This window comes from Alosa pseudoharengus, unplaced genomic scaffold, assembly GCF_046254945.1.
Source record: "Alosa pseudoharengus isolate Yale_2024_CS ecotype anadromous, Long Island Sound unplaced genomic scaffold, YU_APseudo_1.1 YU_APseudo_1.1_scf_13, whole genome shotgun sequence".
NCBI classification, from domain to species: Eukaryota; Metazoa; Chordata; class Actinopteri; order Clupeiformes; family Clupeidae; genus Alosa; species Alosa pseudoharengus.
In genome coordinates, this window is record NW_027468598.1 from 13999692 (window position 1) to 14012191 (window position 12500).

At 45.0% G+C, this 12500-nt stretch overlaps 2 protein-coding genes across 2 annotated transcripts in view; both read left to right on the forward strand.

The window, feature by feature from the left end:
- The window catches only part of dner (delta/notch-like EGF repeat containing), a 57915-nt gene extending 53710 nt beyond the window's left edge, over positions 1-4205 (forward strand). The window contains exons 10-13 of the mRNA XM_076281679.1: positions 1-66; positions 245-376; positions 2689-2935; positions 4094-4205. The exon at positions 1-66 is cut by the window's left edge and continues 48 nt beyond it. Coding sequence (XP_076137794.1) covers positions 1-66; positions 245-376; positions 2689-2935; positions 4094-4205 — 557 coding nt within the window. The remainder of the gene's footprint in view (positions 67-244; positions 377-2688; positions 2936-4093) is intronic.
- A 4005-nt stretch (positions 4206-8210) lies between these two features.
- Positions 8211-12500, forward strand: part of pid1 (phosphotyrosine interaction domain containing 1) — a 29464-nt gene continuing 25174 nt past the window's right edge. Inside the window, exon 1 of the mRNA XM_076282239.1 lies at positions 8211-8525. Within this exon, the coding sequence (XP_076138354.1) occupies positions 8496-8525 (30 nt within the window). The 5' untranslated portion in view covers positions 8211-8495. The remainder of the gene's footprint in view (positions 8526-12500) is intronic.

Sequence of the window (12500 nt, forward strand, 5' to 3'; positions counted from 1 at the left end):
AAAATGGAGGCCACTGTGAGAGTGGAGGACTCAACGCCTCCTGTGTGTGTCCCCCTGGATACTTAGGTAAGAGCTCCTGCATGTGTGTTAAGTGTTTGTTTGTGTGTGTGTGTGTGTGTGTGTGTGTGTAAGAGAGAGAGAGAGCTTCCTGTGTACCTGACATCTGTTTTTTTGACACCCCCTCCCTCATGTGTTCTTTCCTCACTTCCGACCCCCCCCCCCACACACACCCTCAAATCCTCAGGGCAACATTGTGAGGTGGACATCAACGAGTGTGAGAGCAATCCCTGTCACCATGGCGGCACCTGCATCAACCAATCAAACGGCTATGCCTGCCACTGCCCTCCCGGCTGGGTTGGAGGCAACTGCGAGATCCGTAAGTAGGACACACACACACACACACACACACACACACACACACACACACACACACACACACTAGGGGTGTAACGGTACACAGAAGTCACGGTTCGGTTCATACCTCGGTTCGGACATCACGGTTCGGTACGAGTTCGGTACAATGGAGGGAAAAGCAAAACAAAAATGCAGAAAGCATTTTTTTTTGTACATGTCTCAGGCTGTACCACCTAGTGTCATACAGTCTCTTCCCTGAGCTATCTGCAACAGCCTGAAGTGTGTAAGATGTAGGCTAAACAGTACAATAAGTGCCCAGACTCAATCTGTAACTTGTAAACAAAATAAGACAATCAGCTATAAAACTGAAAATAGGCCTACAGCATCTCTTATTTCTGAAAGTGCAAATTACATAGAAAATGATTTTTAAAAATCCACTTAAGCAAGACCTTCAACATCTGTGTTTAGTTGTATATGGAAGGGTCTACAATTTGCCTCAATATTTTTCATTGTGTGTAAAGTAATAATCTAGCCTACTAACTGTGAAAATATCACACTATTTTGCCTTTTTAAAAAAACCGAAATTGTTCATTTCATAAACAGACTACAACTAGAAGTCACGTGACTTTGCCCTTTGACGTTAACTCACCGTAGCATGGTTTGTTTATTAGCCTGGTTAGCATTGTCACTTTATTTTACTGTCTGCACTTACACTACCAGCTCCTCATGTGAGAAGTTACGAGTTACCCCAACATAAAGGTAATTACCACGCGATTTACATAGCTTTCTGTCATTACGAAATCATTTAATTTAAGCCATAGGTTTTGGCCTATTTGTATGTGTATCCAAAGGCTGCTGAAGCGCACGGGAAGTTTCTTTCCCCTCGTTTCAGTGATTGGTAGCCTACATCATCTGGGTGATGGCTTTGAATATGTGTAGCATTTTTTCCACTCACATACCCAATGCTGAACAACGCCGACACACAATTTCATCTTATCCACCACTCTTTCGCCTGTACTAACGTTACTGTAACTGAAGTTCTCAAACTTGCGATCTTAAAGAGACCAGCGGATCCTCTAACTCTTGTAGGTCTAACCTTAGTGCTGCTAATGACTGACGGACTCGACCGACGACCTGACAAAAAAAAACATAGGCGCCAATCAGAGCTTCAGAGCTAAGGCGAGGCTACAGATTAGCGTTAGGTGTCGCTAAAGAACTCCCGTAACTCTCGCTACTTAACAGTAATTGCGCATGACATTAATTAATCCGCACACGAGTTTTATGTATTTTTATACCGTGTATTCTCCGTGTAAATTCATGCACCGAACCGTGACGCCCGTACCGTTTCGGTTCAATACGAATACATGAACCGTTACACCCCTAACACACACACACACACCTGAAATCATTTAGCCATGCATATTTGCTCTCTGTGTATGTCTGTGCCCATGCCTTTGTGTGTACCTGTATGCATGCGAGCATTCATGTGTGTGTGTGAGAGTAATAAATGTATCTTAGAAATTGTTGTATAACATTATTGTTAGAATCAAACATTTAACACCCATTATGTTTATTATGGTTAATTTAGTTATGTCAGGGTTGTTTAGTGATGCATTTTGATTGGAGTTTGACATAAAAGCATAAGGACATGCATGAGCCAGTAGAAAATCACAAGGACATAGAACACTATTGCAATAGCATCAATTTCCACCCCTTTCAAATGAAAATTCGAAATTCGAGTAGCCAGAAGTGTGTGCATGTGGACAGCTGTAGACGTGGCCTGGATCTAACCGGGAGCATTCACTGCCTAAATTACCCAATCATGGTTACCACGCTTATAGTTTTAGACTGTGTTGTCTGTCCTGTTGCTTATTTCCGCCCACTCGGGCTATGGGGGACATTCAAATGTGGTGGTGAATTGAAGGCCACATTCAGACTAAGTTGTATCCTCCCGAGACCCCTACTTCACTATGTAATCTGTGCATTAGCTCAGATCAGTGGAGAACTACTACAGAAAAAAGTTTTTTTTTCGAATCCACCAAAATGAATGTTAAGTGGCACACACACGTATGGGGGCGATAATAGGGGACAGGCCAAAATTGGCAACGTACAAATCATTCCATTAATGTTACATGTATTGACATCTCAGAACCAGACTGAGGATCTAAGAGAAGAGAAAGGAGAAGAAAAAATAGACATAACACCAGGTATTGATGTCTCTCTCTCTGTCTCCCTCTCTCTCTTCCTCCTTCTCTCTTTCTCTCTCTCTTCCTCTCTCTTTCTCTCTTTCTCTCCCTCCTCTCTCTCTCTCTCTCTCTCTCTGTCCTTCCATAGACCTGCAGTGGAAGCCAGCGCACCCTGACGAGACCCTGACCAACATGCCACGTCACTCTCTGTACATCATCATCGGGGCGCTGTGTGTGGCCTTCGTCCTCATGCTCATCATCCTCATCGTGGGCATCTGCCGAATCAGCCGCATCGAGTACCAGGGCTCCTCGCGCCACGCCTACCAGGAGTTCTACAACTGCCGCAGCATCGACAGCGACTTCAGCAACGCCATCGCCAACATACGCCATGCCAGGTTAGCTAGGGAGGAGGGAGGGGGAGAGGGCAGCTCAACATACGCCATGCCAGGTTAGCTAGGGAGGAGGGAGGGGGAGAGGGCAGCTCAACATACGCCATGCCAGGTTAGGCAATGAAGAGGGATGAGGCGGGGGGGGGGGGGGGGGGTGACATACATGATACTTTGGACTAGTAAAAACCGTAAAAACAACCCTTGTTAAAACCAAAAAAAGAATGAGAGAGAGAATGTATGCCAGGACCGGGCAGAGGGATGGGCGGAAGAAGAGAGTGAGAGAACGGGTGGGGAGTTGGGGGTGGGGGGGGGGTCAAACGTGCGTCATGCGAGGAAAGGGGGAAAGAGAGAAAGGCAGGTCAGAGGAAGGGGGAGGGGTAAAGAAAAGCAAGGTTTGGAGGTCTGTTAAGTAAGGGACAATGAATTGTCCGCCGGTAATTATCGGAAAAGCCTATATTCTGTTTGCCCTGTCGGCCTAAGTCCCGACAGGGCAAACAGAACCCTGACGCGCAGCGGCCTTCTTGTGGAATGATATGAAAGACATGAATCAAAAGCACAAAACCTGTTGCCATTGACAGCAGTCATTTTATACTTTGCAGCGGTAATTATATAGATTTAACAGACCTCCGAACATTGGGAAGGACCATTCATGTGAATGGAACTTTCTGCAGCACGCCGAAGAGCCGTGTAATAAATCTATATAATTACCACTGCAAAGTAGCCTATATAATGACCGCTGTCAATGGCAACGGGTTTTGTGCTTTTGATTCACGTCTTTATCATTCTGCAAGAAGACCGTTCGCTTATTGCAATGAATTCATTGAAAGTGAGTCAGCTAGTAAGACGTTGCCATGCAACACCTGAAACCGTTAAGTTCTATTTGTGTGGCAAACTATTTATTTTGTCAGGAAGCCACAAACGGTGGCAAAATCCTTTTTAAAGACCCATTGTGTTAAGTTTCTTTTCTCGTTTTGGCAAGTAGTCGGAATTATCGATAATTACAGGTGGAAAATACATTATCCCTTACATAATACATGACTTCACAAATGGTTTGGAATATAATTATATAGTTTTTCTATGTGTGTGTATTTTAGTAGGAAAGAGTTAACTGATAAATAATTGGTTGATAAATAAATATTCTGTTGATTGGTTGATGTTTCTCAGGTTTGGGAAGAAGTCTCGGCCTGCCATGTATGACGCCACTCCCATCACCTATGAAGATTACAGTCCCGATGACAAACCTCTGGTCACGCTTATCAAAACGAAAGATTTGTAAAACACACACACACATACACAAACACACACACACAAACACACACACACACACACACACACACACACACACACACACACACACACACACACACACAGACACACACAGATACACACTCCTACATATGCATTTAAGCCCAGCCTTTCTGATCAGTCAATGCCAACCATTCAGTATTATTATTATTATTATTTTTTAAAGAGGGCATAATTATAATCATTGTAAATGTTCTTCTAAACAAATGAAAATATTGATATGTGAAAAATGAAAAACAGAAAGATCTAGAATAGACCCCTCTTCTAGAGGGATGTGACAGTATTTCACTCTCCTCCCATCCCCTACCCACGATGCTTTGCGACGGTTTGCATCGCACGGTGCAGTCGTGGTTCGGGAAGGGCCCAAGCACACACAGACTTCTGCTCTATAGCTGAATGTGAGTAGTCGTTCACCTGCGCAGACTTTTCCTTTTTACTGTAGAGGGGGGAGGGACCATGTGGGTGGAGGTGGCGGTGGTGGGGGGTGGTGGTCTTTACATTACCCTTCAGTCTCCACCTGCCCCTCTGGTGGGTGTAGACTTTCCAGGCAGTGCTAGCGGTTTTTGCTGATGTAGTAGACATAGATGCACTGGTCAATACAGTGCTGTAATGATATGTAACTTATTTAAAACAATAACTATGTAATGATTTAAACAGAGGTTTTTTTTATTTAAGGAGAAAAAAATTAACTTGCAGTAGGTGGCCTTAACTGGTGCATGATAGCGTTCGATGGTTTCTGCATTGCGTTTAGAAACCCTGCATAATATGTAACGGTAAATTTTGTGTTTTTTAAACTTCGCTGGAGAGGTTTTGTGCCATAATCTATTTGTTGTTGTTGTTCTTCTTCTTCTTCTACTACTTCTTGTTCTCGCATTTTGTGTTAGTAGGAGAGTTCATAATGAATCAATGTATCGTCAAGGCAGTTGAAAGAAAGTGCTTTTGCAAAACTAATAATTAAAGTAATATTTGATTGTATTATATTTGTTTGTTTGTTTATCAGTTTCTTTGGTATGAGTTGTTCAGGAGAGAACTAGGCATCATTCTATAACTAAACTTAGTCTCTGACTAAAGGGCCTTTCAGACCAAGAACAAATGACAATGTCCACACATAAACTATAACAACGACACGAACACCGATATTGTCAGTTTCAGTTATAGTTATTGTTATTGGTGTGAACGGCCCTTAATAAGGTCGTTTATTAAACTTCTCTGTTCTCTATGTACACACTTGAATGGTGGGGATGGAATGATACAATAATTAAGAGGAAGTTCAAAGGTTGGGAGAGGTGGGTAGAAGAGAACAACTTCCTGTTTCATGGGGTCACTTGTCCGTGTCCACTGTACTGTACTGTACCAGGACATTACAGCTTTGATTTTGAATAATTAAGGACACAAATGGAAACTGATCAACATCTAAGAGTAAAGGAATATGATGAACTGGAAGGGAAAGGAAAGGAAGGATAAGAGGACTAAAGAACTAAGAACATGAAACATTCACTGTTAAAAAAGACTAAACTGACTGGCTCAAAATCACCTTAAACCACTCTTCAGAGAAGACAGTGTCCATCTACTGTAGAGTACTGTATGTCTGTATCAAACCATTTGACTGAGGTCCAGGTTTTTTAGGTTCTCTTTCTCTTTTAACCTCTGATCCTGAGCACTGATGTTCGTAATACTGGAGTTAGTTGGCTCATGGTACCATAATGTTGGGTCTTGTGTGGAGTCAAGATATAAATATGATAAAAGGTTCTTGGACCCCCTCAGTTCATCACAGCTGGGTTCTGTTCATCACAGCTGGATTTAGTGTCTGCGCTCGTTAGCCTGGGAGTCTGTAGCCAGGGAGTCCGTTTGCTGTACAGTATTTGTGCATCTGTGTCTTTGTTGTCGAGTGGGTGCAACAATGTCCATATAGCCTACTTTAGGCTTATGCCTATGTGTGAGTGAGTGAGAGAGAATGAATATGTCTGTACGGGTCGGGCCTTCCTTTTCATGATCTTTTCCTGTTAGATGGGCGTCCTGACCGTTACCGTAGTTCCTCCTTATCCTCCTCACCTCGCTGTGGTTTTCTGTCTCCTCTTCCCTCTTTTCCACATTGAAGAATAGAATGGTCAATGTGTTGATTAACTGTGTTGAATGATGTACTAATAAAGGTTTTAGTCGACCCTTCACATAGTGTGTTTTGTGTATGTGTGTGTGTGTGTGTGTGTGTGTTTATATGTGTGAGTGAGTGTGTGAGGGTGAGTGTAGATGTATTGCTGGTTTCAGTTTCTATTTTGTTTAGTGTTTTCTTCACTGGTATCTGTTGTTTTTGTTCTGGATGAACAAAAACAGCTCCAACACTGCAGAATTCCCGCAAGCTACCCAACTGAAGAAACTGTTCCAGTGGCTAACAGAATGATGCAATCTATAAGTGCTAAGTCTGAATTAGTACAAACAAACAATTTTGAGAGAGAATTCAAAGTATTTGTGTGTGTCTGTTCTGATAAAGTAGAGACAAAAGATTGCACAAGAAAAAGACAAGGGGAGGCCAAGAAATAGTTTTTTGAAAATACAGATGAGAACAAGAAAGAAGAGATGAGAGTATATGACTCAAACGTATATGAATGTAATAAACTGGCACAGTGGACAAGACACAGGAAGGATGTGACTCCAATAAAGTGGAATACCTACACACACACACACACACAAACACACACACACACACACACACACACACACACACACACACACGTAAGAAGAGGCAGATTGAATGGGTGAGAGAGTATGAACCTAATAAAATCACATACCACAAACAGACATGAGACAGATGAGGGTATGAATCTAAGAAAAGGATATACCAACAGACAGACACAAAAGAGACATGTACAAATGCAGAGATAAATGACAGAACACGAGAAAGACAAAGAGATAGAGATGGAAAGAGAGAAAGAGAGAGAAAGGTAATAGTGAGACAGACAGGAGACAGGGGCGGGACCCTGAGCCTGTGTAGAGCTGGCTCCTGATTGGCCGATAGCAGCCCCAGCCCATAAAAGGAGCATTGGACTGTTAGCGCAGACACTGACCTTTGCTGACCTGCAGCAGAATCCAGATGTTCCATGTGGCGTAAACATCTGTAAACACATCGGAGTGTGACGGTGTGCCAATCCGGGTGCCGCTACCCCCCCACCCACCCCATACCCTTCCACACACACACAACTTCAGTTTGGAGGAAGAGAAGGATGAAGAGAGGTGAGGAGAAAAGAATGGATAGATGAATGAACTTTGAGAGGTAAAAAAAGTGAATGAGGAATAGAAGGTGGTGAATAGCCTATGTGAAATTATGCCACAACTAATGCGCACAACTAATGTTTTTGCTACTAACACCTTGAATTTCCCCAGGGGATCAATAAAGTATCTATCTATCTATCTATCTATCTATGCCTTTTTTAGGAGGAAATAATGAATGAGGGATGTGATGAGGAGGCAATAGGACAAAAAAGTTGGAACTGATGCTTGACCTCTGACCCTGCTGATCTCTCTGGGGTCATTCTGCTGTGCCGTTGGGGGTCTATTTCACATCCAATGACAAAAGCACATCTGACTGAGGCCACATTCCTTTTCTTCTTTGAGAGAAATAGGGGCCATTCTACAGGTCACTGATCGTCTAACATAAAGATAACATTTCCCCTGCATTTGCTGACACTAAGGCCAATTTTAGACTTGAATTCAGCTGATAAACTTGATAAAGTTGTCTGTTTTATTTGTGTAGTATCTGTAAGGTCCTCCAAGAAGGTACCCAGACACACTTCAGACAGACCCTAGTCCAGACACTGAATGCGAATTCATTTGTCCACATCATTGGTGATACTTTTCTCCATCAAGCGCCCACTGCCGGCCAGTTCAGCGATGAGCTGAGGGGAGAATAGGAGAGGAGGAGGAGAGAAAAGAGGGGGTTCGCGTGTTTTTTTCGCAGGCGGAGCTTCGTCCTCGCGAACCATTGGAATTCACCGTCTGTTTTCACGGGATCGCGGGAGCACCGGGGTAAGGAGAAGCAGCGAGCCAGCGCCGCGAGCGGGCACATGCGAACCGGAGTGCTCACCAACGAGATTCCAGCTGTTGTGCCCATACACACGCAATCACACGCACGGACTCACCACACTCAGACAGACATACACACACACACATACACACACACACACACACACATACACACACACACCTTCACTCACACAATCACACATATACCATTCACAGACACGTAGAACAAGCACATTTATTCATAATGTGGCAACCTGCGACAGAGCGACTACAGGTAAGAGTAATATGTCTACCTCACACATTTACACCCCGCCATGAGAGGCTTGTGGTTTTCTTGAGGTCGTTGTTTCCTCCTCAAGCAGCTTTGCCGCGGTTTACGTGGACACCCCTGAATTCTCCGTGTTGGTACCTTCAGTCAGCCTGATCTTTCCCGGATGTTTCCTATGTGGAATACGGGGTTATGTTGCATTGCGGACTCGTATTTGTTTATGTGTGTACTGCTGGTGAACTGATGTTGATAAAGACCAGGGAGCCTCTTTCCAGTAGACTGAGAGTCTGTGGGTGCCCACATATTAAAGCCCACTCCAACCCTGGACTTGTCATTTAGCCTTTTCATTTTTTGAGTTATGTTGCGTTAAGCACAATTTGTACGCAATCATTTTGTCCCGGGATGTAACAGGACATGGACACCGACTGCTCCTATCTGGAGACCGATAAAGTGATACCTACGCTTGCGTAACGTTGAGCCAACGTGTGAGTCGTTGAACTAGTTGATGGCCCCCTGTGCACTATAGTCTCACCGAGAAAGCCTTGCCTTGCAGAGCATTAGCAAACTCGCCACCAAATCGTGTACGGGTTCTGTTTCAGTTTGCAGCATCGTTTGATGGCACATCTGTTGTCAAGCTGTGTGTTTCAGGGACTGGGGGAGCTTTGCATTCTTGAAAGAAGCTGCTCACTCTCATCTCTCTTCCTTTCACCCGCGCGCTCACTCTTTCTCTGCTTCTATGCGAGCAGGCAGGCAGGCAGGCCGTGCAGCGAGCTATATCCGCGTGTCCTCGGCTCGTAATGTACTCCAGATGTCGTGTAGACGTCCTGCCAGATGAACTTGCACAACTTGCATACTGCCTTGGCCTGGTGACAAGAAGACTGAATAGCGTAGTAAACTTTTTGGAGCTATTACCTAGCGATTCTATCTGCACAGTTTACCGTGGCTTTGCAGTGAACATTGCCATTTAACGAGGTGAAGGTTTAATGCTGTAGAACTACAATAATAACTCACTTCATCAGTTACAGACCTGAGGTCTAAGGGTGAAACCCAGACTTGTCTATGGGATGTGAGGATCATTTTGGTCTGAATCTAAACTTGAATCTCGTTTCAAAATCTAAACCACTGACTCCTGATTGCATTTGGTGTGTCCTGTAAGTCTTTGACAGAAATACCCAACAGTGCGTCTTTGTGATGGTAACTTTTAGTATGTGTGTATGTGTGTGTGTGGTGTTTTGTTTGTCTGATGGGCCCACAAACATTCCAGACGCACACACACACACATACACATACTCAATAAGCCACAGTCTGGAGGGCAAACGAAAGGGCCGCCTGCCCCAGCAGACTAACCCCTAAAACACACAAACACTAAAACAGGAACATTCGCCTCGTTTAACAGCCAGCCCTTTACACAGGCAGCTGCGCCCTGCTGCCCTCAGGAAATGACATCACACGCCCACCTCGGAGCACTTCCTACACGTGCCTGAGCTGAACGCTTGCCATGGGTTCTAGTCTCTCTATTCTGGTTCTGAGAGCTTGGCCCTCACGTGACTGTTCCCCAGAACCCGCCTTCAGGAAGGATTAACGATGGTGGTCCTACATTTTCCAGCAAGGGTTTTTGGATCTAGACCATTCTAGATTCTAGAGTTAATGAGATGAGCGCCAACGAGTTTAGTTCTAGATCCAGGTTGTTGACCAACTTTCGCTAAGGTAACCACAGTTCTGGCCCCTGTGGTGCCATAAACCCAGCCAAAGTACACAATTTTACTTTCACTCTATTAGAAATGTGTATGCCCTATCAATGTGGGCACACTGAATAATTGTGAGAATGTCCGCACACCGGAGTAACTCCTAACTTTTTAAATTAAAAACAGCGATGCTTGGACCCGTTGGAGTCTTCCTCAGGCAAATGTCCTGCTCCTGGCCTAAAGTGAGTTGGGATGTGCATGCAGCCATTCTACCAAACACACTAAATAATTGCCCATGACCATGCAAGAGCCATCACTTGGACTGGCCAGGTGGCAGTTTTGATGTGTAGCCCCCATGGCGTTAAGTCCAGTCTGGCCAAAAGTGTCAGTGTGCTGCTGAAGGGCTTTTCGTCCAAGTAGAGTGGACATGGCATGAACCTGCGAGACATGAGCAATCGGTAGTTGTTGCTTTGCAGGGAATTTGCATCCTCTCCCAGAACATCACACCAGCTAAACAGGAACACATTGGCTTTTTATGGTAGGGGGGTCCGAGCCAAAACACATTCCAAACCTTTGGAATGTTTCAGGCCGTCAGTGGAGAAATCTGGGTCGGAAGTGAATGTGCACAAATATAAATACATTCATACACGCACATGTGCATGCACGCACGCACGCACACACACGCACACTCACGCACAGGCCTTTCCCACAACCTATGGGCTGTTTTCCCCGGAGGATGTGTGGACCCATGAGCAAAGCAAGGGTTGGCCATCTTGTTGACCCTGTTGTGCTCAAAGCTCCCAACGCTGTCTTGGCCTGGCCATCTGGGTCTGACTCCGCTTCAGGTTCTGATGACTCAGGACCCAGATAGTTCCGGAATCTGGGCTCAATTTGGCCTTGATCAAGTGCAGACCTGGTGTGGCTGGGCTTTGGTCTCAGCCTTGTGTAAGGAAGCCACTGTGGATAGGGTCAAGCTCAGAGACCGAGAGAGCTCAGCTTTAGGTGTCTTTGTGAGTGCTGGGTTGAATGATGAATTAGTGTCTGCATCATCCTTATGGTTTAATGTCTGCATGTGTGTGTGTCTGTGTGTGTGTTTGTGGCGGTAGGGTAAGGATATGAATATGTGTGTGTCTCAGGACTGATAGATCATGAGTGGCCTTGGGCAACTGAAAAACCCTTCTGCCTTTGTCTTTCTCCTCCCATCTCCCTGTAAGACTGTGCATGGAGAACAGTGTGTTGAGCATGCTGTCTGGGCATATTATGTTGAAGCAGTGCGGTGATCGGAGAGGATTACGTGTCCGTTAACATGATGATCCGTTGTGAGCACTAGCTGATTTAGCAAACCGGTTCTTACCAGTTTGCAGCTCTATATTCTCAGGTTGTAGGGATCATTTGAAATGACACACAGACACACACACACAGTCAGGCACATACACACATACATTATGTGTAATCATGACGAGAGGGTTTCTACACAGATCCTTGAACAAGGCACATGGATGCTTGCTGCCCTGTGACCATGGCAACCAGAGATCGCTCTCCCTCTCTCCCCGTCTCTCTCCCCATCTCTCTCCCTGTGTCTCTGTACCGTTGCCATGGCGACCTGCCATGCAGACTCGTTCCGCTCCGCTCTGCTGCCCGTTCCCTCCTCGAGTTCCAGAACCTCTGTGTCTCGGGCCAGCATCTCTTTCTCTTCTGGTGTCTGTCATATCACACACGTAGCCATGGTGATGGGCTCCTCTGTTGCCATGGAGCTTGGCCATTGTTTTGCTCTGTTCTGGTGCCTCGTTTGAACAAAGATTAGACCCGATCAGAGTAGGCCACAGAACTTGTGTTTTATCAGCAGTGTTCCCTGTGTGTGTGTGTGTGTGTGTGTGTGTGTGTGTGTGTGTGTGTGTTTGTGTGTGTGTACGCATCTGTTATAAATATGTGTTATGCATACTATAGACATTGAGAGTTGTTGTTTGCATCCCTCTGCTTTTCTTCTAAATTCCTGTGTATAAAGACAGACGTGTGTGTGTGTGTGTGCGTGTGCGTGTGTGCTTTTGCTTCAAGATGAATGAAGACAGAGCAGTGCCACATGTTAAATTTGGCTTGATTTCCACTCAGTTCCACATACACACACACACACACACACACACACACACACACACACACACAAGCGTGTGTGCGTGTGTGTCTGTGTGTGTGTCTGTGTGTAGCATGTGTACTGTGTGTTTGTGTGTGTGTGTGCATGTGTGCATTTGTGCGTGCATGTGTGTGTGTGTGTGTGTAGCGTGTATGTGTGTTGCTGAGC